The 26374-nt window shown below is 41.5% G+C and overlaps 1 protein-coding gene across 4 annotated transcripts in view; it reads left to right on the top strand.

Annotated features, from left to right (window-relative positions):
• Nucleotides 1-26374, top strand: part of LOC126109801 (uncharacterized) — a 160105-nt gene that overhangs the window by 103075 nt on the left and 30656 nt on the right. For 3 of the 4 annotated variants that reach the window (XM_049914860.1, XM_049914859.1, XM_049914862.1), the window contains 2 exons: nt 6622-6801; nt 24305-24544. In XM_049914860.1, coding sequence (XP_049770817.1) covers nt 6622-6801; nt 24305-24544 — 420 coding nt within the window. The remainder of the gene's footprint in view (nt 1-6621; nt 6802-24304; nt 24545-26374) is intronic. The other variant, XM_049914861.1, reaches the window with a different exon arrangement.

Here is a 26374-nt window from a genome sequence, read left to right as displayed (position 1 = left end):
ACATTGCTCGATTCTGAACCCAGACCAATATTTTATTTGATTGTGAGAGACTGAAATGATTTATTAAGTGCATTGAAAGTGAGAAATTTGGCTGCTGTCCATGTATTAGAAGAATAGGTAAAAACATTACCAGCTTTTAATCAGCTTTAGAACATGGTGACATTCAGATGAAAAAAGAGGAAAATTAATCGAGAATTAGATTTCTAATTAACAAAATATATCATATTAGATTGACTGTAATTGTTATTGCAAGAATAAATTACAGCGGCAAGACTCGTCAGGAGATACTGCTGACAGACATCAATAGGTCATGGGATGAGCAATAGTTTAAGAATTGGACCGAATCGTAATTGAAAACTATATTTGTGTATCGGTCGTGGTTGTCGTTGTTGTTACATCCGACTTGCACTCTGGGAGATATTGTAGTCTGTGTTTCGTAGTATCTCGAGCAGAGTTCCACACGAGGCTTAGTGGGGGAACAGCTTGGTGGAGTGGAATGTGAGGAGTGGAGTAGTGAGCACTTGGGAAATTATGTCGTGTTGCCAACCGTGGTAATCTGTACCATGTACTCTGTCATTTCATGTACATCTGGCATGTTTAAGCTGCAGTTTGCCTGAATCATTTCGTATTCGGTATTGAATTGACTTTAAAACTGGACAAACACACAACAGTAGTATTCGTTTCTGCAGCAGACTTATTCAGTCTCCCTTACTCCACCTCTCACTTTTTTACTACTAGAGGTAATTTTATTCGGCTTGTGGTTATGGAGCGGGAGAGGGAATAAAACACTTTTATCATAAATGTGGCACACCTTGGATCAAATTATTGCTGTTCCTCATCTGCTCTGGATAATCATGTGTGGAACTTTCACTTGCTACTGTAATGCAACCAAGAAAGAAAGACTACTGTATCTGAACTTACTACTTTTCATCGTCTTCAGAAAAGTCAGTAATGAAATTCAGATGATCTTTACAGCACTGAATGTTGGCTACGTTATGCAGTGGATTTTTGAATACTGTTAATTAGAACAGGTGCGTGGCTAGCCCACATTCTCTTAATCTCGGGGAAAAAATGTAAAATATTGCTTTAGTTTCACGCAGCAGACCTTGCCACAAAATGTGAAAATGATAAAGTCATAACACAGTTATTCGTTATATTTTTTGCGGCCGCATGCAACATGTCGCACAGCACCTTCCAAATCAAACTGAGAAATGCACTGAATAATATGATATAGTCTGCCAGCACTACTGGAAGCTGTAAGAAAATGTTAAATATTATTACGTTACCTCGCTTTACCGGCGAGGTGACTGCGATGCCTGAAATAAATGTTTTTTAAATGTGCCGCGTGTGCGGCCGTTGCCCTCGCAGATTGGTACAGCGGTTTGCACTAAATTAAATGCTGAAAATGTCTAAATTATTTACGGGATGAATGGCTGGCAACTTTACAAATTATTTTAAAAACATATTTGCTCAAACTCTATATATTAAAACAAAAATGCATTAATTTTACACACTTTTTTACAACTCACCTAATGGCGGATCTCAAGCTTCATGAACAAAAGACTCATGGCTAACATATACATTTGCTTAACACGCTAATGTTACTCGTAACGAACCCCAAAGAGAACAAAGAAATTATTACAATGCTTTTTAATATTTATACATGTACTGAATTGTCCTTTTTATCTGAGGCACAGATCATAATCACTAATTCATTTAACAAGATTTTCAAAGATAATAATATGTCATTGATTCAAAGTTAACAAATGCATAAAATGTCAAATAATTATGAATGTTCTACATACACACATAGTACATTCGTGAAATGTTTACACAGTCTTGCTTTATTGCTTCACTTGGTTGTGTTTAAATTATTTCTCTTTCGCCGTGTGCATGGCACTATATCGATACATGTTAACTGGTCTTACACAGATGGAAAAAAACTCTTATCATACGATTTTTATGACGACTGGCCAGGAGACACTACAGACAGTAAGTCTGTGTAGGGGCCAGTGGCGTAGTTGTATGTTTCACGCTGTAGGGTTATCGATGCTCACTGTGATGTATGACAGGTGTGAAAGGATATGTGTCAGCTGTCTGTTTTGTGTAGCTAATGAGAGAGTGGTGGGCACTTTCAGATGAGACCACAACCCCAGGATAGAAGCAAAACTTTGGGCCCCAGTCCATCGTAGTTAAAAATGTCTTAAATGATGCATGACTTCAGTCCGGTCATTATAGTATAATTGGTGAATGTCTAATAGCGGACGTAATTCATTAAAAAAAATGGTCATTGGTGTAATTGTACATTAAGCTATGGATCGATACCCAGGAGGTTGAGATTATCTTTGCCTCGTCATCATGTTTATCGATGTATTATCTTTGAGGATCAGTAATATACTTGAAAATGGGCTTATAATCTGAAACATTAATAATAAATTGTGAAACAAGGCTAGAAACAGTGTTTGTTTAGTTAACTTACAATGTTTCAATAAGGACTCTCAGTTAATTCAATTAAAATGGCATAAATTTAGAACAGGTATAATGTTAACTTTTTAGGCAGATACTTTGTCAAGAAAATAGTTTTTAATTTTGATTGCTCAAGAATAAGTTTAAAAAAAATTTCTTAAGAAGCCACTTGAATAAAAGGGGCTCATCATAAAATCAGGGTCGTCTTACCCTCATGTAAATATAGTATGGCGGGCTGTTTGTTACTAGAAACATGTACTGAGCCAGTAGGAGTTAGGTCTCTCAGCCGTCATGGTTACTCAAGATTGGTGGCTTCAAATGAGAGAGAGAGAGAGAGAGAGAGAGAGAGAGAGAGAGAGAGAGAGAGAGAGAGAGAGAGAGAGAGAGAGAGAGAGAGATGTGCCTACATTGTGTGGGCTGGACACACGTCATGTATCTACATCTACCTCTACGTCCATACTCCGCAAGCCACCTGTCTGTGTGTGGCGGAGACTATCTCGAGTACCTATATCGGTTCTCCCTTCTATTCCAGTCTCGTATTGTTCGTGGAAAGAAGGATTGTCGGCATGCCTCTGTGTGGGCTCTAATCTCTCTGATTTTATCCTCATGGTCTCTTCGCGAGATATACGTAGGAGGGAGCAATATACTGCTTGACTCCTCAGTGAAGGTATGTTCTCAAAACTTCAACAATAGCCCGTACCGAGCTACTGAGCATCTCTCCTGCAGAGTCTTCCACCGGAGTTTATCTGTCATCTCCGTAACGCTTTCGCAATTACTATATGATCCTGTAATGAAGCATGCTGCTCTCCATTGGATCTTCTCTATGTCTTCTATCAACTCTATCTGGTACAGATCCCACACTGCTGAGCAGTATTCAAGCAGTGGGCGAACAAGCGTACTGTAACCTACTTCTTTTGTTTTCGGATTGCATTTCCTTAGGATTCTTCCAATGAATCTCAGTCTGGCATCTGCTTTACCGACAATCAACTTTATATGATCATTCCATTTTAAATCACTCCTAATGCCTACTCCCAGATAATTTATGGAATTAATTGCTTCCATTTGCTGACCTGCTATATTGTAGCTAAATGATATGGGATTTTTCTTTCTATGTATTCGCAGCACATTACACTTGTCTACATTGAGATTCAATTGCCATTCCCTGCACCATGCGTCAATTTGCTGCAGATCCTCCTGCATTTCAGTACAATTTTCCATTGTTACAACCTCTCGATATACGACAGCATCATCCGCAAAAAGCCTCAGTGAAATTCCGATGTCAACCACAAGGTCATTTATGTATATTGTGAATAAAAACGGTCCTACGACACTCTCCTGTGGCACACCTGAAATCACTCTTACTTTGGAAGACTTCTCTCCATTGAGAATGAGATGCTGCATTCTGTTATCTAGGCACTCTTCAATCCAATCACACAATTGGTCTGATAGTCCATATGCTCTTACTTTGTTCATTAAACGGCTGTGGGAAACTGTATCGAATGCCTTGTGGAAGTCAAGAAACACGGCATCTATCTGGGAACCCGTGTCTATGGCCCTCTGAGTCTCGTGGATGAATAGCGTTAGCTGGGTTTCACACAATCGTCTTTTTCGAAATCCCTGCTGATTCCCACAGAGTAGATTTCTAGTTTCAAGAAAAGTCATTCTACTCGAACATAATACGTGTTCCAAAATTCTACAACTGATCGACGTTAGAGATATAGATCTACAGTTCTGCAGATCTATTCGACATCCCTTCTTGAAAACGGGGATGACCTGTGCCCTTTTCCAATCCTTTGTGTGTGTGTGTGTTAGTTGAGTACATGACAAAATTAATAACCAAGACTGCTGTCTTCATGAGTCTTCGAGGAATATAGTGTGTGTGTGTGTGTGTGTGTGTGTGTGTGTGACATTTTTGCTTTTCGTATTTATGTTTCCAAAAAACAAAAACGCTTAACGAAAGAGTTTCACAATTCCTGTTATAGGTTCCTAAGGGTTGTGAAGGTGACTTGTCAGATAAAATCTGGTAAGGAACCCACGTCTGCAAATTTACCATTTGGACGCAACAGAAGTTTGAAGGTCACATCACTTTCGTGTCTTCTACCATAAGCAGACACGCACACAGTGGAGGTAATGAGCTCTGACTTTTTGTAGGAGCATGCATTATAGTCAGTGTTTAGAGTACTCATTCTATGTGGTGAAGGACATTCTCTCCAAAGTCGAGAGTTTGGCCGGTCTGTGAAGCACCACATAAGATCGCTATAGTTGTAAATGTACCAGTTTCTTGCAACCATTGTTGTAGTCGGAGGAAAATGGTATGCGATGTCATTATTACAACAGCCTGTGACAACAGCATGCTCTTCTCAGGGGCTGTGTGCACCATGAAGTGGAGGACTTGAAAGTTTTCTGATCTTCAAACTTATTTTACATTCAAAGAGACATGGGCTCATTATGAAAAACTTGTATACTAAGTCTCCTCTACAAGTCCTACAAGACTGCAATAGGAATTGTAAAACACTCTGTTGCCAGAAAAAAAAAAGAAAAACTACAGAAAGCAGACTCTGGACCAAGGATGAAAGATGAATTGTCAAAGTTTGTAATCTCTACAACATATAAGTTGACAAGTAAACTAATAATGTGAACACAGGTCTTGTACCAGTTGGCCACAGTCAGCAAGGCTTCCACCACAAAGCATATCTGTGGTAATGGGTGAGATGTGCCACAGATGTATACATTTTAAGAAACTTTTATTTTCACAATCTCAGTTGAATGACATAAATGACTGGGTAGTTTTGGTCATATGTAAGACAGAGAAAAACAACCTGACTGATCAATTCGGAGCACAGAAGAAGACATAGAATTGACAAACATTTTCTGAATAACTGTTGGTCGTAACTGCATCTTTGAGGAACTACAGCTGATCAGTGGTGAGAACATGGAAAAGTGTGTACATTTGAACTAACTTTCTGTAGCATAATTGCCTTTTACACTAAAGAGCCCAGTGACTATTTAAATTAGCTGCAGATGATAGTTTCAGGCGATCTGTCAAACTTGGTAAAACTTTAAATTCATATCCATGGCTAGTTACCCGACACGTGAATTTTCTGTTATGTTTACTGGGTAATGGTAGACTATTAAATCCAATTATGCTAACAGTACTGTAATGTCATTAATTTGTGAAGATACTAATTGGTACCGGAGAAACAGCACTGCACTAAGATAGATTAAAACTGTGTGCCGGACCGAGACTCAAACTCGGGACCTTTGCCTTTTGCGGGGCGTGAGTCGTGCTTGGATAGCTCAGTTGGTAGAGCACTTGCCCGCGAAAAGCAAAGGTCCCGAGTTCGAGTCTCGGACCGGCACACAGTTTTAATCTGCCAGGAAGTTTCATATCAGCGTACACTCCACTGCAGAGTGAAAATCTCGTTCTGCACTGAGATAGTTGACTTGAGGTACTGTAAGATTCAGTGTTGTTAATACTGAAATGTAAAGGCCATACATTCTTTTTTTTTTCCTAATGTAGAGATAGCCTGAATTAACTTTTATTCTACCAAGTTCAGTAGCACTGTATTCTGACAAAATTACACTACTAAACACATCCTCGTATCGTACACACTTCTGTGTGCTCGTAGCTGATCAGCTGCTGTTCTACAGTGGGAGCTTCCAGACGGTGAAATTTTGCTCAAATCGAGGTTGCTTATGTTGCTCTGATCTCGTGTTCTGGCCGGTTTTATTTTCCCACCCTATATAATGATCACCTCGATATCAGAGTGTCCCCACAGTCCGTGATCAGTCGAGCATATCTGAAACAAATTGAAATTAGGATTTTGATATCTGGAAAATTAATATAGTTACAATTTCCTTATTTTTTTAGTGTTCCAAAATTGTACTTGCTCCAAATCACATCGTGCCTCGGGTCATTTGACTTGGATATTTCCAAAAAATGTAGTGTTGTGACCTATATCCTTTCGCAAGATTTACTTTCTTGTGGCACCTGATTAGCATCCTAAAGTTTTAAAGGCTGGTGAGCAGGGTGTGTCCTGTCATTGTAAGCAGAATGTGTCAGATTGCTGTCTCTTATTATTATTATTTTTTTTTCATTATAAAGACAAAATAATGTGGCACAACATAAACTGTGTACTCGATTGTGTTTTTAAGGAATGGAGGACTGCAAGAACTGAAAGTGCTGGGTCTACCATACGGGTGTGGCGTGGAAGATAACACAGTAATTGCCATCAGCCGTGGATGTCCCACTTTGCGGCAGCTCTCCATCACTCACACTACGAAGCTGTCGCCTGCTGCCTTCTCGGAGATCGAACGTCTGGAACATCTCGAAGTGTAAGCGATGTTGCTGGCTTTGCAGTGTAGTGCAAACAGAGTAATTGGCTGAGTAATGAAACCGTAACTGGTGAAGTAGCTGAGAATCACTCGTAAATGTCATGACTGAAACTGAGTAAAAAAGAATCATAAGTCAAGACATTAAATAAAATATGCAGCTAGCTATTAAAACTGCAATATCACAGAGGTAGAATGAAACAATTGTCAAATCTGCACGAAGTTTACTACTGTTTCTACCCAAGTATAAGACGACCCCGAATATGAGATGACCTCCCCAAACCCCTGCACCCTGCTCACCCTTGAAGCTTCTTTAGAAACATTTATTTTAACATAACCTGACTAATCAGAGTAACAAACTGTTTTATTGACATAATGTTTCTGTCTAAAATGTTAACATTGTAACTATTCTGAACTTATTCCATTTGTGACTGTCTATATTTGATAACACAAGGAGCATTTTTTTTTTTTTTTTCCAAATTGTGTTCCAAAAAATAATAATTTTTTATTAATTAAAAACATTATATATTGAAGGACATTACATACTAAAATATAAAGATGGCTTTTAGAGCTCAAAACTGTAACTTACAAAATTTTGAAAATCACCAATAATACAATCCCGTGCATACTCGGGCACTAGACTTTGACTAAAATATCTGTAACTTGAAATCATTTTTTAGTTTCTGTGTAGCTGTCAATTCTAAGCACATATTTCACAATGATTTCCTGTGAACAGAAATCTCGTAGGAGCTGGCCAGAGCACATTTGAAGTACTTATCTCATACCACCGGCAAGTACTTGTCACTCGACTGACGAACTGTCATCACTTTCTGTCTCTAATGAAGTAACGTCACATACTTCTTCACTTTCTAAGCTGCTTTAATTCATTGTCAAACTCGTGATATTTGTAGTAATCCTTTTTAAAAGCATTGCGTTAACAACAATACAGGAGAAAGGCTGAGAAGCACGTGTTTCGTTGTTGAGCATCTAAAGATGCACACAGTAAAGACGATACCTAGTAGCAACCACCTCAAACAAAACATGACGGCCAGGTACAAACGCAATACCACATGACCTGTAGTGGCTGAACACTTAATTATCAGTGCTGAAACAGATATAAATGGAGTTTTATTCTTTCAGAGGTCTATTTTGAAGCTGCCCAAGTACACTAGCGATTTTAAGTATGTGTCAAAATAATAAAATTGAGGTAACTCAGGGTTTTATGATGTTGTTGTTGTTGTTGTTGTTGTTGTTGTTGTTGTTGTGGTCTTCAGTCCTGAGACTGATTTGATGCAGCTCTCCATGCTATTCTATCCTGTGCAAGCTGCTTCATCTTCCAGTACGTACTGCAGGCTACATCCTTCTGAATCTGTTTAGTGTATTCATCTCTTGGTCTCCCTCTATGATTTTTACCCTCCACGCTGCCCTCTAACACTAAATTGATGATCCCTTGATGCCTCAGAATGTGTCCTACCAACCTATCCCTTCTTCTAGTCAAGTTGTGCCACAAACTCCTCTTCTCTCCAATTCTATTCAATACTTCCTCATTAGTTATGTGATCTACCCATCTAATCTTCAGCTTTCTTCTGTAGCACCACATTTCAAAAGCTTCTATTTTCTTCTTGTCCAAACTTTTTTTATCATCCATGTTTCACTTCCATACATGGATACACCCCATACAAATACTTTCAGAAATGACTTCCTGACACTTAAATCTATACTAGATGTTAACAAATTCCTCTTCTTCAGAAACGCTTTCCTTGCCATTGCCAGTCTACACTTTATATCCTCTCTACTTTGACCATCATCAGTTATTTTGCTCCCCAAATAGCAAAACTCCTTTACTACTTTAAGTGTCTCATTTCCTAATCTTATTCCCTCAGCATCACCAGACTCAATTCGACTACATTCCATTATCCTAGTTTTGCTTTTGTTGATGTTCATCTTATACGCACCTTTCAAGACACTGTCCATTCCGTTCAACTGCTCTTCCAAGTCCTTTGCTGTCTCTGACAGAATTACAATGTCATCGGCGAACCTTAAGGTTTTTATTTCTTCTCCATGGATTTTAATACCTACTCCGAAATTTTCTTTTGTTTCATTTACTGCTTGCTCAATATACAGATTGAATAACATCGGGGAGAGGCAACAACCCTGTCTCACTCCATTCCCAACCACTGCTTCCCTTTCATGCCCCTCGACTCTTACAACTGCCATCTGGTTTCTGTAACAATTGTATATAGCCTTTCGCTCCCTGTATTTTACCCCTGCCACCTTTAGAATTTGAAAGAGAGTATTCCAGTCAACATTGTCAAAAGCTTTCTCTAAGTCTACAAATGCTAGAAATGTAGGTTTGCCTTTTCTTAATCTAGCCCATATTTCTACGGAATCCAGACTGATCTTCCCCGAGTTCAGCTTCTACCAGTTTTTCCATTCGTCTGTCATTAATTCGTGTTAGTATTTTGCAGCGTTGCATGTTCAGTGATTTTCACATCTGTCAACACTTGCTTTCTTTGGGATGGGAATTATTATATTCTTCTTGAAGTCTGAGGGTATTTCACATGTCTCATACATTTTGCTCACCAGGTGGTAGAGTTTTGTCAGGACTGGCTCTCCCAAGGCTGTCAGTAGCTCTAATGGAATGTTGTCTACTCCCAGGGCCTTGTTTCGACTTAGGTCTTTCAGTGCTCTGTCAAACTCTTCACACAGTATCGTATCTCCCATTTCATCTTCATCTATATCCTCTTCCCTTTCTATAACATTGCCCTCAAGTACATCGCCCTTCCATAGTCCCTCTATATACATCTTCCACCTTTCTGCTTTCCCTTCTTTGCTTAGAACTAGGTTTCCATCTGAGCTCTTGATATTCATACAAGCGGTTCTCTTTTCTCCAAGGGTCTCTTTAATTTTCCTGTAGGCAGTATCTATCTTAACCCTAGTGAGATAAGCCTCTACATCCTTACATTTGTCCTCTAGTCATCCCTGCTTAGCCATTTTGCATTTCCAGTCGATCTCATTTTTGAGACGTTTGTATTCCTTTTTGCTTCTTCATTTACAGCATTTTTATATTTTCTCCTTTCATCAATTAAATTCAGTATTTCTTCTGTCACTCAAGGATTTCTACTAGCCCTCGTCTTTTTACCTACTTGATCCTCTGCTGCCTTCACTACTTCATCCCTCAATGCTACCCATTCTTCTTCTACTGTATTTCTTTTCCCCATTCTTGTCAATTGTTCGCTTATGCTCTCCCTGAAACTCTGTACAACCTCTGGTTTAGTCAGTTTATCCAAGTCCCATCTCCTTAAATTCCCACCTTTTTTAGTTTCTTCAGTTTAAATCTACAGTTCATAACCAATAGATTGTGGTCAGAGTCCACATCTGCCCCTGGAAATGTCTTACAATTTAAAATCTGGTTCCTAAATCTCTGTCTTACCATTATATAATCTGTCTGAAACCTGTCAGTATCTCCAGGCTTCTTCCATGTATACAAACTTCTTTTATGATTCTTGAACCAAGTGTCAGCTATGATTAAGTTGTGCTCTGTGCAAAATTCTACCAGGTGGCTTCCTCTTTCATTTCTTACCCACAGTCCATATTTATTTATGATAAGGAGTTGAAATGAGGAGTTAAAATAAAGGAAAAGATATGGTTTTCATTAACATGTGGACTGTTTTATTTTCTACCTCTTTTGCCTCTAACCCTTGTTTTCTGTGGTACCACTGTTTGTAATCATCATCCTAATAGTACAACTGTGAAATTCATATATTTGCTATCACAATTATTTGTCTGTTTATCAGAATACATTGCAATTACGAAGGTTTTGATGGGAACTGAGAACACATCTATCATCCCCCCTCCCCCTTTCCCCTGCCCTTCCAAATTCTTCAAAACTGATCTGCATGTGACCTCAGAGCCAAAGCTTCCTCTCTAAACATATTATTATCTTTATACGCTCTATTAAACAATGTGAAAATGTTGACTGTAGCAGCAATAGCTTCATCTGCGAATATGAGATGAGATGATCCTGCAGTTTAGGAATGAGGAGTTTGGGAAAAGCCTCATCTTATAATCACATAAATACAGTAACTGTTTGTATATGCAGACAATCGGTATTTCAGCACAATCATGCAGAATTCTTAGCAATAAGTCTAGCTACATTCTTTATGTAAGGAAACATTACACTGTGGGTTTCTCCTTAAGAAATCGCTTTAGATGTCATTTGCGAAAAGACCACATTATACGTCTAGTAAGATGGAGAAATGTAAACTGGGATGTGTCAGAATAAAACAGCAGCAGGTTCATGGCTTGTAGAGACTGTAGTGTAAATAATTAATGGAAAATCTCATATAAAGATGTGAAACAAATACTAACAAAGAGATAGAGGGGCTGGCCAGTACTTACCTCAGCTCAGTACAGCCGATAGATACACATAAAACAGAACCGAAAATTACATTCCTAGCTTTCGGAACAGATGTTCCTTCATCAGGGTGGAGAGAGGGGAAAGAAAGGGAAGAAGGGAAAGGAGATTCAGTTACTCACAACGCAGGCTATGAAGCAACAGGGAAAGGAAAATTGGGATGGTAGCAAGGATGGAGGCATGGTTGTCAGAGGGAAGCCCTAGCAACAGGGAAAGGAAAATAGGGATGGTAGCAAGGATGGAGGCATGGTTGTCAGAGGGAAGCCAAAGATATTCTACTGTAAGTACTGTGCCAGCTTCAAACCAAAGAGGATGCATACAGAAGTAAAGAGGTATGTAGTATAAAGATAAACACAACTATGTAGGATGAAAAGATGCGTGAATGGCTAAAGAGGAAAGGGAAAGAGGAGAAGACTGAAGAGTAAATGGGAGTGAGGTTGTTTAATGTAGGTTCAGTCCAGGGGGATGGCGGGATGAAAGGATGTGTTGGAGTGCAAGTTCCCATCTCCGCAGTTCAGAGGGACTGGTGTTGGGTGGGAGAAGCCAAATGGCACATACGGTGTAGCAGGTTCCTAGGTCCCTAGAATTATGCTGGAGGGCATGCTCCGCTACTGGGTATTGGACGTCTCCTAGGCTGACAGTTCGTCTGTGTCCGTTCATGCGCTCAGCCAGTTTAGTTGTTGTCATGCCGATGTAAAAGGCTGTGCATTCCAGGCATGTCAGTTGATAAATGACATGTGTAGTTTCACATGTGGCCCTGCCTTGAATTTTGTATGTTTTACCAGTAGCGGGGCTGGAGTAGGTGGTTGTGGGGGGATGCATGGGGCAGGTTTTGCAGCGGGGTCGGTTACAGGGGTAGGAACCGCTGGGTAGAGAAGGTGGTCTGGGAATATTGTAGGGTTTAACAAGGATGTTACAGAGGTTAGGGGGGCGACGAGAAGCAACTCTGGGTTGTGAGTAACTGAATCTCCTTTCCCTTCTTCCCTTTCTTTCCCCTCTCTCCTCCCTGATGAAGGAACATCTGTTCCGAAAGCTAGGAATGTAATTTTCGGTTCTGTTTTATGTGTATCTATCGGCTGTACTGAGCTGAGGTAAGTACTGGCCAGCCCCTCTATCTCTTTGTTAGAGACTGTAGTGTGTCATTCAGCAATATTACAGCTCACATCGTTTGGGATCCCACAACTGTAGTGTGAATAAAAAATTGACAGTTTTGGAAATCTGTACTAGAGTCGATGCAGGATCTCGACAGAGACTGTCACCTGAGAGGACAGACACGTTGTTCCCTCAGCCGTGCAGGATTGTATAGCCATGTTATGTTCATAGTCAGGAAACTGGTTGTTTGCAGCGAGACAAGTATGCGACGTGGACTGTCTGACGACATCAGGAGCAGTGAGGACTGTTGGCACAGCGACAACTGTTGCAGCTTCCCTTCACACGGCACCAGAGAGTGTTCTCTCCACCCACCTGGCCTTAATTTAATGTCTTCCATCTCAGCATTTCTTCACAGTAACTGCTCTTTTCTTCAGGCCGTTTTATTTTTCTACGTGTTTCATTTTCTTGCCCGTCTACTTTTCACTACCTCATCCCAAACTCTGTTACGTACAATGCACTTACCTTTTCACTCTTATTAACTTGTGCACAATGTTCTCTGAATGCATATTACCCCATCTTCCATCTTTAAGGTCTCGGTTTTCAAATCTCGCCCGGTGCAGTCTCCAACAGTCTGTCTTCCCGTCTCATCCTGTGCAGAAAGTCTTCCCTGAACCACAGTTCTGGGTGACTTTTCCGAAATGTATCTCTTTTCCTAGACCTCTCCAGTGTGTTTTCTTCACTCCTCTTCCACCCCCTTCAACCATTCTGCCTGAAGGAGGAGCTATTGGCTGCAAAAGCATGCCTAATTAAAACCCTCTTTTATGAGTGTGTTCCGCCACCACTCGGTGAGTAGATTTTTTTATATATCCCAAAATATATTGCTGTACGAAAGATATTTTGGGAGGTATCAAGTCAAATGCTGAGACGAGTGCTGCATTGTGCATGACGTTTTAATTTACTGCTTCTTTACTACTAACTGTATTCACAGCACACTTCACTTGTGTGACTGGATTCGTGATTTCCTCTCAGAGAGGTCACAGTTCGTAAATCACTGAGTAGAACAGAAGTGATATCTGGCATTCCACAAGGTAGTGTCATAGGCCCTCTGCTGTTCCTGATTTACGTAAATGATCTAGGTGATAATCTGAGCAGCCACCTTAGATTTTTTGCAGATGACTCTAATTTACCGTCTAATAAAATCATCAGACGATCAATTCCAATAACAAAATGCTCTAGATAGAATTTCTGTATGGTGCGAAAAAGTGGCAATTGGCATTAGACAGTGAAAAGTGTGAGGTCATCCACATGGGTACTAAGAGAAATCTGATAAATTTTGGGTATACAATTAATTGCGCAAATCTAAGGGCTGTCAATTCGAACTAAATACCTAGGAATTACAATTATGAGCAACTTAAAGAGGAAAGACCACATAGATAATATTGTGGGGAAGGTGAAACAAAGACTTTGCTTTGTTGGCAGAACACTTAGAAGATGCGACAAGCCCAGTAAAGAGACAGCCTACATTACGCTTGTCCGTCCTCTGCTGGAATACTGCTATGCGGTATGGGATCCTTACCTGGTAGGATTGATGGAAAGTGCAAAGAAGGGCAGTTCATTTTGTGTTATTGCGCAATACGGGCGAGAGTGTCACTGATATGATACGTGAGTTGGGGTGGCAGTCACGGAAACAAAGGCGGTCTTCTTTGCGATAAGATCGATTTACGAAATTTTAATCACCAACTTTCTCTTCCGAATATGAAAATATTTTGTTGACACCCACCTACGTAGGAAGAAATGATCATAATAAAATAAGAGAAATCAGAGCTTGAATGGAAAGACTTAGGTGTTGCTTTTTCTCACATACCATTCGAGAGTGGAATGGTAGATAAGTAGTATGAAAATGGTTCAGTGAACCCTCTGCCAGGCACTTATATGTGAATTGCGGAGTGACCATGTAGATGTTAGATGTAGATGTAGATGCAGACAGTAGCCACATGTACTATGGATGTACCTGCAAAATTATACCATTGTACAACAAATAATTTAGAAGACACATTGTCATAAACATTGACCTGCATGAAATTCATCAGAGATTCAGGTATCTGTGAAATACACTCCCGGAAATGGAAAAAAGAACACATTGACACCGGTGTGTCAGACCCACCATACTTGCTCCGGACACTGCGAGAGGGCTGTACAAGCAGTGATCACACGCACAGCACAGCGGACACACCAGGAACCGCGGTGTTGGCCGTCGAATGGCACTAGCTGCGCAGCATTTGTGCACCGCCGCCGTCAGTGTCATCCAGTTTGCCGTGGCATACGGAGCTCCATCGCAGTCTTTAACACTGGTAGCAGCGTGGACGTGAACCGTATGTGCAGTTGACGGACTTTGAGCGAGGGCGTATAGTGGGCATGCGGGAGGCCGGGTGGACGTACCGCCGAATTGCTCAACACGTGGGGCGTGAGGTCTCCACAGTACATCGATGTTGTCGCCAGTGGTCGGCGGAAGGTGCACGTGCCTGTCGACCTGGGACCAGACCGCAGCGACGCACGGATGCACGCCAAGACCGTAGGATCCTACAAAGTGCCGTAGGGGACCGCACCGCCACTTCCCAGCAAATTAGGGACACTGTTGCTCCTGGGGTATCGGCGAGGACCATTCGCAACCGTCTCCATGAAGCTGGGCTACGGTCCCGCACACCGTTAGGCCGTCTTCCGCACACGCCCCAACATCGTGCAGCCCGCCTGCAGTGGTGTCGCGACAGGCGTGAATGGAGGGACGAATGGAGACGTGTCGTCTTCAGCGATGAGAGTCGCTTCTGCCTTGGTGCCAATGATGGTCGTATGCATGTTTGGCGCCGTGCAGGTGAGCGCCACAATCAGGACTGCATACGACCGAGGCACACAGGGCCAACACCCGGCATCATGGTGTGGGGAGCGATCTCCTACACTGGCCATACACCACTGGTGATCGTCGAGGGGACACTGAATAGTGCACAGTACATCCAAACTGTCATCGAACCCATCGTTCTACCATTCCTAGACCGGCAAGGGAACTTGCTGTTCCAACAGGACAATGCAAGTCCGCATGTATCCCGTGCCACCCAACGTGCTCCAGAAGGTGTAAGTCAACTACCCTGGCCAGCAAGATCTCCGGATCTGTCCCCCATTGAGCATGTTTGGGACTGGATGAAGCATCGTCTCACGCGGTCTGCACGTCCAGCACGAACGCTGGTCCAACTGAGGCGCCAGGTGGAAATGGCATGGCAAGCCATTCCGCAGGACTACATCCAGCATCTCTACGATCGTCTCCATGGGAGAATAGCAGCCTGCATTGCTGCGAAAGGTGGATATACCCTGTACTAGTGCCGACATTGTGCATGCTCTGTTGCCTGTGTCTATGTGCCTGTGGTTCTGTCAGTGTGATCATGTCATGTATCTGACCCCAGGAATGTGTCAATAAAGTTTCCCCTTCCTGGGACAATGAATTCACGGTGTTCTTATTTCAATTTCCAGGAGTGTATGTTATGAGTAAATATATGTAAAATAGATTCGAATGTGTGTACATGGGCATGGCCATGGGTAAAAAGTTCATCCTAAACACCTGGAATGATTTCAACCAAATTTGGTACACGTATTAGTTGTGTTCTGGAAAGAAATACTGTGAGGATGAGAACCACCAGCCTCCTATTGGTGTGTGAGTGATAATGTGGTGAGAGAAGGTGGGAGGAGGGGATGAACAGAGGGGTCAGAGGAGGAGATTGTCAGGCAGGGGGAGGAGAAAATTGACATATTGATAACGGAGGAGGAGAACCGAGAGGGCCGAAGGAGAAGATGTATGGATTGGGAGGGGGGGAGATGGACTAATAGAAGATATAGAATGAGATTTTCACTCTGCAGCAGAGTGTGCGCTGATATGAAACTTCCTGGCAGATTAAAACTGTGTGCCCGACCGAGACTAGAAACTTGGGAACTTTTGCCTTTCGCGGGCAAGTGCTCTACCATCTGAGCTACCGAAGCACGACTCACGCCCGGTCCTCACAGCTTTACTTCTGCCAGAGTCTCGTCTCCTACCTTCAAAACCTTACAGAAGCTCTCCTGCGAACCTTGCAGAACTAGCACTCCTGAAAGAAAGGATACTGCGGAGACATGGTTTAGCCACAGCCTGGGGGATGTTTCCAGAATGAGATTTTCACTCTGCAGCAGAGTGTTCGCTGATATGAAACTTCCTGGCACATGAAAACTGTGTGCCCGACCGAGACTCGAACTTGGACCTTTGCCTGTCGCGGGCAAGTGCTCTACCGTCTGAGCTACCGAAGCACGACTCGGCCCACCCCAGGTAGCCAGGTAGGACACATACATACCCCCTGGTAAAGACCAGGCCCAGGGACGGGTGATTACCCGAGTTGGTACCTTCCAAATGTGCCAATTGGTCCTCCCCATCCGCTCCTCGGGAGGTGTGACCTGAGTTGTGAACGATTACCTAAGTTGGGAGTGTCCTCGGAGAGGGCCTCCATGAGGAAGGAGTGCGCCATCGGAGATGCCGGTAGTAATGTGGGATACTTTTGGAATGGTTTCCTCTATGTCTACAACTTCTGCTCATAAGCAAAAGTTTGATGAATCTCAGCCACAGAAAATTCTTCTGTCAGTGCCATTGTTTCTAGTTGTTTATTGGTCGGATGAAGGTCAAGACTTCTCCAGTCAGTCCTTTCATTATTCAGAAAGGTATTGATGCAATTGCAGGTACGGTAAAGTCTTGTTCCTGATAAAGAAGTGGCACTTCGTTGTTAGAAACATTCAGTGCCCTCCAGGCACAAAAATTACTGCACACTCCACTGCTACACACCTTCCCTGCCTGGGTGGATGCACACCGGACTTTAAATTCATCATGTGGGGTGGTTTATACGTGCTCACGCGATGGATTGTCCAACGAGGACTTTCAAAACTACCTGTCTCACCAGGGCGTAACAGCTGTACGTAGTCATGAAAAGGGTTAACAAGGACTTGGTACCAACCTGCACTCTCTTCTTGATGTTTGACAGAGTTCAGATCCCATCAAACATTAAAGCAGGATATGAGATAATTTCAGTTTGCCCTTACATCCCCGACTCTACGAGTTGCTATCGGTGTCAGCAGTTTAATCATACCAGCCGGTCATGTTCCAATCCGACCAAATGCATTACATGTGGCAGGGATGCCCATGAGGGTTATTGTCCACCTCCATCCCCTCATTGCATCAACTGCATGGGCGGCCATGCTGCTTCCTCTAGAGATTGCCCTGCACCGTTTTCAAAGATGAACGAATTATTCGGGAAATCCGAGTGAAGGAAAAGGTGTCTACTTTTGCCGCTCATAAGTTATTCGCCAGTTGAAAGCCCACTGTGCCCCCGGCAGGTAAATGTAGCACTGCCCTTGCCTCTCCTCGGCTTACTAAGGAGGTAGCCGAGCAGACTTGCGATCTCACCTTTAGTGCCACGATCGTCACATCAGCCAGCCCAAAGATCGCCCATTTAACCTCCCCACTGTCACCTGCTCACTCTCCGGCTCAGCCTTCATCAGCTCCTGCTAAATCACGAGCCCCAAAATTGGTCGCCCCACAGCGTGTCTCATCTACAGTGCCACCCAGCGGTACCCACCCTCATCCACCTTCCGTGTCACCGACGCGCACCACTGGCTGCCGATCCCTGGTGGCAGGAACTGCCCCCTAAACAACCTATGGATCAGGATCTTCTGCCTTCGGCTGAATGCTGATCCACACTGTCGGCCGCCAGCTCTCAGCAGAAGTCGAGTTGACAGTAACCGTGGTAAAATTCTTCCCTTTTCTCTCCATACTGTGTCAATTACCCATTGGAATATCTGCGGCATTCGAGCGAATCGGGATGGATTGTCGATCCTCTTACGATCCTATTCCCTGGTTGTCTTCCGTCTTCAGGAAACAAAGCTGCATCCCCACGATCGCTTTGTTCCCCCTCATTTCCAATCGGTCTGGTTTGATCTCCCCTCTGTTCATGGCACTCTGGCACATGGGGGCTTATGATTCTACTCCACGATACTGTCCGTTATCACCCAATCCCCTTAAACAGTTCCTTCCAAGATGTCACTGTCTATCTTTCCCTTTCTGGATACACCTTCTCTCTTTGTACTATATATATTCCATCGTGCACACCGATGGCAAGAGCTGATATTCTTCATCTCCTTGGTCAGTTCCCGGCCCCCTATTGGTGGTTGATCTTGGCGATCTGTGTCCTTGTCTGCGAGGCTCTCTATTGACTGACCTCTTATACCGAGCGGATCTTGCATGCCTCAACACTGGGGAACCTACATCTTTGTCTGCCTCCACAACAATTGCTCTCATTTGGACCTTTCGGTCGGTACTGTTCAGCTAGCTCGGCACTTTGAATGGTTTGTTCTTGCTGATACACACTCGAGTGACCATTTTCCGTATGTCCTTTGATTACAGCCACAACTGCCATCTATGCGCCCAAGACACTGGAAGTTTTCCCAAGCCGATTGGATACTTTTCTTCTCTTTAGTGACACTTGATGACCGTCACTTTCCTAGCATCGTTGATCAGGCCACTTGTGTTACCTGAAAGCACCCTTCTGCAGTTGACCATCTTGTTGCTCTCTCCACTTATATCATGAACAATTTTCTCAGGAAACGCCAAACGGTAGCAATAGTTTCTGACCTGGAGAGAGGACACGATACCTGTCGGAGGACAGGCATCCTCCGCACATTGATCTCTTGGGGCTTTCGAGGTCGACTATCCCTTCCACTTTCCTCCCAGTAAGACTGTCTGTCTAAATTTTTTGCGTCGTACACAGCTTCCTGTGCTTTCCCTACATGTAGGCCCTGTCAACGTTCCATTTTCGGACATCGCTAAAATCTTGGGTCTTATGTTTGACAGAAAACTGTGCTGGTCCTCCCACATTTCATGTCTTTCGGCTCACTGTCTGCAATTTGGCAACACTCTCCATATTTTGAATGGTACATCGTGGGCAGTGGACCGAGGGGTCCTTCTCCACCTATATTGTGCCTTAGTGCACTCGAAATTGGTCTGTGGAAGAATAATTTACTCCTCTGCACGACCATCTATTCTTCAGCGTCTCGACTCTGTCCACCACCGTGGATTGCGTTTAGTGTCTGGAGCTTTTTACACCAGCACACCAGCCCCGTGGAGAGCTTTTACGCTGAGACTGCTGAACCTCCACTGTCCAATCGGTGAGCTGTCCTTCTGAGTCGTTATGCTAGTTGTCTGTCTTCAATGCCTGCTCATCTTGCCCATGACCTTTTTTTTCGACGCCTCCTTGGATTTACAGTAGACCGCCCTTCCTATCTACTACCTCCGGGAGTCCGCTTCTGTCAACTGCTACGTTCTCTTTCCTTCCACTTTCCTAAAACTAAAGAAAGTCAAGAGACAACTGGGGGTACGGCACTATCTCGGCTTCACCCCCAGACCTGCTTGCTCTGTGACCTTTGCCACCTTCCCAAGGATAGTACCACTCCCCTCATTTATCATCAGGCATTTGCTGCTCTATGTGCACAAATGGAGGATGCCACATTTATTTACACTGATGTCTCAAAAACAACATTTGTTGTTGGGAGTGCCTATATTGTTGGCGACACCCTTATTAGATTTTGGCTTCCCGACCAGTGTTCGGTTTTTACCGTGGAGCTTTACACTGTTCTCCAGGTTGTCCAATACATCCCTCGCCATAAGCAGGTACAGTATATTATATGCTCGGATTCACTCAGCTCTCTCCTCAGCCTCCAAGCTCTTTATCCTGTCCATCCTCTGGTCCACTGGATTCAGGACTGCCTCCACTTGGGGGGGGGCGTCTCTGTGGCATTCCTCTGAGTCCCAGGGCACGATGGTATCCACAGAAACAAGGTAGCCGATATAGCGGCCAAGGCTGCAGTCTCTCTTCTTCAGCCTGCTATTCGCGTGATTCCCTTCGCCGATCTGCGGAGTGTTTTATGTCATTGTGTTGCTCTTTTATGGCACGCACATTGTTCTACACTTCCCGATATAAATTACAGGACGTGAAACCTCATACCTGGGCTTGGACCTCTTCCTCCTGACCTAGTCGTCGGGAGGAGATAATTTTAACTAGACTCTGTATAGGGCACTGTCTTTTTAGCCATCGACACCTTTTAAGTGGCGATCCACACCCGCTTTGTCCCCACTGCTCTCAACTGTGGACGGTGATACATCTTTTACTTCAGTGCCCCTGTTTTAATCCACTACGCTCTCACTTACATCTGTTGCCTGATATATCTTCCATTTTACATTTTAGCAGATACACGTGCTCAGCCAATCACATCTTTGAGTTTATCAGTGTCAGTGAGATGACATCGGTCATTTGAAGCTCTTTTTTGGGTAAAACACCCCCACCTTTCCCTTATATGATAGATTTCCTTCTGCTTTGTTTCCCCCCTTTTTGAGTTTCAGTCCCATTGCTGCTGATTTCCCATTCAGTTTTTACCCTTCCCTAAGCCACAGAATGGGCGCTTATGATCATAGAAGTTTTGCGCCCTAAAACCATAAAAAAAAGAGATGAACTACGTTACATGTGATAATATCTGATGAATTTTGTAACTCTCAAAGCATTTGACTCTGGTTCAAAACTAACATATTTAGAACCTGCCACTTAGAAAAATTTTGGTCCTAGAACATTAGAAAATTGTGATATTATTTAAAATTTTTGTGGCATATTTCCATTCGGTATCTCATAAAGGATAAGACACAGTAAAAAGCGCCGAGCTTCAAGGTTACTTTTTCATATTTAATTTAGTTCTTCCATAGATTACAAACAATGCTATAACAATGGCAAAGTATAATTATCCTTAAAAAAGTAATGTGAGTTCTTGAGCAATTTGACACATAACTGGCTTAAAATGTTGATGTTCAACAAAACACATATTCGGCTGCATAATCTATGAAATATTTGGTGGACCGCAGTGACATTTATAATTGTGCTCATCAGAAATTTTCAGCTCGTGCAATTTAAGCTGTACTCTTAAGATTGTTCCCAGCCAAATCCTCAGAAAAAACTAAAAAAATTTGATGACCATTATTATCTGTGAAAGTATAGCTTTACTTGTAGCTGTATTGCATATATGCATATAAATTTAAACATTAATATTTCCTGTTTGTGGATTCATGCTACTTAGCAGTGATGTTGCTATTGGCTGACTACATCACATGTCCTATGCTCTGAATACCAGCTGCCATTGGAAGCAAGATCTTGTGACACAAGCTATCATTGGCTCACAAAAGTGCATCATGGTTTCCTAAAGTGCCAGGAAGTTCTACACTGGAGCATAAAACCTGTATAGTTCCCAGGACTGATAAATTTTATAGCTCAGTGGGAAAGTATATTGTCACTTAACATGGAAAAAATGTATTTTCACCCAGGGTATAGCGTGTTTTCTCTTGGGAAAAAGTGTGTTTTTGTTAAAGAAATCCTGGAAATTTTTTCTTGTCCATGCATAACCCTAAAATTTCTCATTGTGAGATGGTGGTGAATGTATAATTTTGCTCTTTTGCACTGTGTTAACAATGGCTTACAGATTATAAACCTGATATTTAGGCTTTCTCAAGGAGTAGGATATTATCATCAATGCTGCAATTCTTTGCTTCAGAACTTGTGTAAGGTATTGTTTTCATTAATTTTCCTTTGTGACAGTTGTGCCTTTTCATAGGTATCTTTGTCATCCCCCTCACCTTAGATTTAAGTTTAATTTTGTGACAATTTTACTTGAAGATGTTCATTATTTTATTTTTATTTATCCTTTGACGAAGTACATTGTATGGATCAAGATATATTTTCATTTCATGCACCGACAGGTACATAGTTTTTACTGTCTACTGTTTAACAAAAATATTATATATTACAAAATTATTCTAGGACTATTTCATATTAAATTAGATTTTTTACAATTTTCCTTTTGATACAATAATGGTATTGCAATTGTTTTGAACTGTAGTGCAATAAATTCATTAACACTGTAATAACAGTTTCCTATTAGTAAATTTTTGAGACTTTTTTAAAAATATTTTTATTGTTTATTTCTCTCAAGAATGAAGGGAGTTTTTCAAGGGCTTTTGGTCCAGCATATGATGTGTCGCGTGTAAGTTCATGGAAGAGGTTCCGTTTTCTTGTGTCATGGTTGTGTTCTGTGTTGTTAGCTCTAGTATCGGTAGAATATTTGAATTTTATCCAACAGAGGAGTTCGTATAGGTATATACTGGGTAATGTTAGTATTTTGAGAGCTTTAAATGCTGGTTTACGTGAGTCTTTCCATTTAAGGTTGGCTATCATTCTTATGGCTCTTTTTTGTAATTTAATTACTTTATTAATGTTTGTTTTCGAGGCATCTTCCCACAAAATTATGCTGTAATTTAATGTCATATGAATTAATGCATAGTATATTGTCTTCATAATGCCTGTATCTTTTAGGTAGCTGAGTTTGTGCAGCACATATAGGTTTGCTGTGCCGAGTTTCCCCCTTATATATTCTACATGCTTTTCCCAGTTTACATGTTCATCGATAATTATCCCAAGGAATTTTGTATATTTGGTGTTCTCTGCTATGCACTCATCTATGCATACATTGATATCTTCACTGCGAAAGTTTCGAAATCTAAACTTTACACGAAGTGTTTTAGTAATATTGTTGTGCAGGTTTAATTCAGTAAATCTTTGGGTGGCATTATTTACTTCTACATTGGCTTTTATTTCTAGCTTTTCTGTGTCTTTATCCGTGAACAGAAGAGTTGTGTCATCTGCACACTGCTATACCTAATCATATTTGGGATGTGATTTGTGTATAGAATGAAGAGTATTGGGCCAAGAATGGAGCCTTGTGGCACAGAGAAGTGTTAAATTCTTGTTTTAGATTTTATTTTTTCACCAATAGTTTTTGTAATTTCAGTATATTGGCTCCTGTTTGTCAGGTAGGAGAGAATCCAATCTCCTGCATTTCCTCTTGTGCCATATGCTCCTAATATTTCTACTGAAGTTTTGTGGTCTACACAGTCAAATGCCTTTGTTAGACCCATAAATACACCTACACATTTACTTTTAGAGTCCAAGTTTGTTATGACATTTTCGATTAGATCTATTACTGCATCGATTGTACATTTATCTTTCTGGAAACCAAACTGATTCTTGTTGATTATTTCATATTTCATCAGAAAAGCAACAAGACTCTGTGCACAAGCTCGTTCAAATATTTTTGATATGACTGGTAAAAGAGCTATAGGCCTATAATTTTCTGGATTGTATTCATTCCCCTTTTTGTGTATTGGTTTTATCAGAGCTGTCTGTAAGCACTTTGGAAAAGTTCCTTCCAGGAATGATGAATTGATTAGTTGTGTAAGTGGTTTCTTGAGTTTCTGCATACATTGTTTAATTTCTGTACTTGATATTCCATCAATTCTACGTGACTTTGTTTGCTTTAGGTTTTTTATTATCTTTAGTGTTTCTTCTTCTTGTCACTGGGAAAAGTGCCATTTTTTTCCCCTGGGGATTAATAAATGTTTTTTTTTTTATTATTTGGTTTTTTTTTAGTTTTTGGCCTACTGTGGCAAAATAGTCATTGAAGAGATTTATGATTTAATTCTGTTCAGTTACAGTTTTTTTGCTGATCATGAACTGTAGTTTGCTGTGTTCCTGTGAGTTGGAGGGTTTGCAATTTGTACTTATAACAAGCCTTGCTTTTATTAGCAGCACTATTTATGTACTTTTTTGTTTCTAGTCATCTGGCTGCTTGCAGTACTTTAGCGCACACACTCTTTTATATTTTCTGTAGTACTCTTTAAAGTTTTCATCAGTGCTAGTTTTATATATTCTGTGCACCATTTTTACCTTGTAACATTTGATTTACATGAAAAATTGCTCTGTCTAAAAGGTGACAGCTAGGAGCAAAATTCATCACATTTATTTCTGCCAACTTGTTCTCAGGTAGCATACTCGTGTTTTGTTCCAGACTAGATGTGACAGGTTGCAAAAGACTCGGCGGAGCCCTATTCCCTCACCTCGTCGGGCTACCACGACTTCACACATTGCGAGTGGGTGCCATGTATTTTGGTACCACGTATGTTACAGGGTTGCAGCCAGGTGTGGTCAGCATCCTTAAATTGTCAGGTTTGCGCTGCCTGACACTCGATTATTCGACTGTTACTGGAATGCCTTTTGATAAGTTTCCAGAGAATCTCGTCAGTCTCAGGTAAGGAAAGATCTGTCTCTACCTGATTACTTTGCAGAATCAAGCATGGGAAAGTGCAGGTTGGAATATGAATAATATGAGGAAAAGGATAGATTCTTACTCACGACTCAATTTGCAGACAGGCACGACAGAAAGACTATAGCTATGGACCAAAGCCTTCTGCAGCAAACACACACACACACACACGCACACACACACACGCACACGCACACACACACACATATTGGGACCAGGCAGCACACCTCATTACTGTATTTACTTGAATTTAAGCCACACTCGAATCTAAGCCGCACCTGAAAAATGAGACTCGAAATCGAGGAAAAAAAAATTTTCCCAAATCTAAGCCGCAGCTGAAATCTGGGACTCGAAATTCAAGGGGGAGAGAAAAGTTTTAGGCCGCACCTCCAAATAGAAAGAAAGTTGGTCCATTGTAATACGAGACACAATTTAGGTCGAATGAATGACGGTACAGCTACAGCAGTTTGGTTCGAGTTGTAAGCTTAGCAGTTAAGCTTTACCAGGTAGCCGTTGCTATGCGTCAGGCTCTCCGTCCATATTTATATGAGTACCATTCCTTTTTCATGTGCTTTGTCTGGTTTTAATTGATTGCTTTTTTTTCTTTGATCTGATAAGTGCCATTCTCTTTGTTATAGGTGTTTACGTCACTCTAAGCTGAAAATGCATTACTGTACTGTGTCATGCATTGTTTGTCGCATTCTGATAATGAGTGTTTACGACCTGTCGCAGCTCGTGGCTTGGCTTGCTTTTGTGCGCGCTGCCACCGCTTAAAAAAAAAAGAGAGAGGAATTGTCTCATTAGCAAAACAATGGCAAGAGACTGCTATTTGTTGTTACTTACAGTGCTGCTTTCTTTGATAATGGTCAACAAGAACAAAATAATAGACAGCGTATGATAGATGATGTTCTGAACGAGAGTTTAGTGAAAATTTTTCTCCGTTTGAAAATCTTTGCAGACACCTCTTTAGTACATTACATTCTGTACAGAAATTAGTCATCTTAGCTTTAAAAATCTAATCAATTGCTGTGCTTCATTTCTGACTATCTCTATTTGGCATAAGAATAATACGAAAATAAATATGACATGATCTGTATATTCTTCCGAGTTTCCTGTTGGCTCACTCTAGTTTTGTAGTTTATTAAGCAGACAGGATTTAAATGAGATAGCAGCAAACACGAAAGAATACATGGCAAAATGTTTATATTCGATTATTATTATGGTGAAGAGAATACTGCATGTGATTCACAAAAGTTCCTATTAGCAACCATATCTTCTCACAGGTAGGAAAAAATTCAGAACGCAGAGTTGGCCATATTGATGAACATCCCAAACAATCTTGCCAGCCAGATTTTTGTAGTACATTGAAATGCTGCTACATTCGAAGATGAACAATATGGAATTTGCATTTACTTCGTTGGATAATGTATGAAAATGCAGTGGTCGAAACTCAGGGTGGTGAAAAAAAGCTCGTCTACCACCCTTTTTTTTTTTTTTTTTTTTTTTTTTTTTAATTTATTTACTGATGCAGAGGTTTTGGTGTCAGTATTTATCTTTGTGCCTGCGAAGCGCTACATACATTTGACAACAGAAGTTAGTTGTGGTGGCACCTACCAACATTTTTCAGAACTTCCGCTTTGCACTCGATTCTAAGCTGCAGGCGGTTTTTTGGATTACAAAAATCAGAAAAAAAGTGCGGCTTAGATTCGAGTAAATACGGTACACACATGCCCGCTGCCACCGGCAGGTCTGACTGGAATGCAACTGTAACATTAATAGTAATCTGATGCAGGTGGGAGGAGAGAAGAAGACTGT

This window comes from Schistocerca cancellata, chromosome 12, assembly GCF_023864275.1.
Source record: "Schistocerca cancellata isolate TAMUIC-IGC-003103 chromosome 12, iqSchCanc2.1, whole genome shotgun sequence".
NCBI lineage: Eukaryota > Metazoa > Arthropoda > Insecta > Orthoptera > Acrididae > Schistocerca > Schistocerca cancellata.
This window is presented reverse-complemented; position numbering and strand designations above follow the sequence as displayed.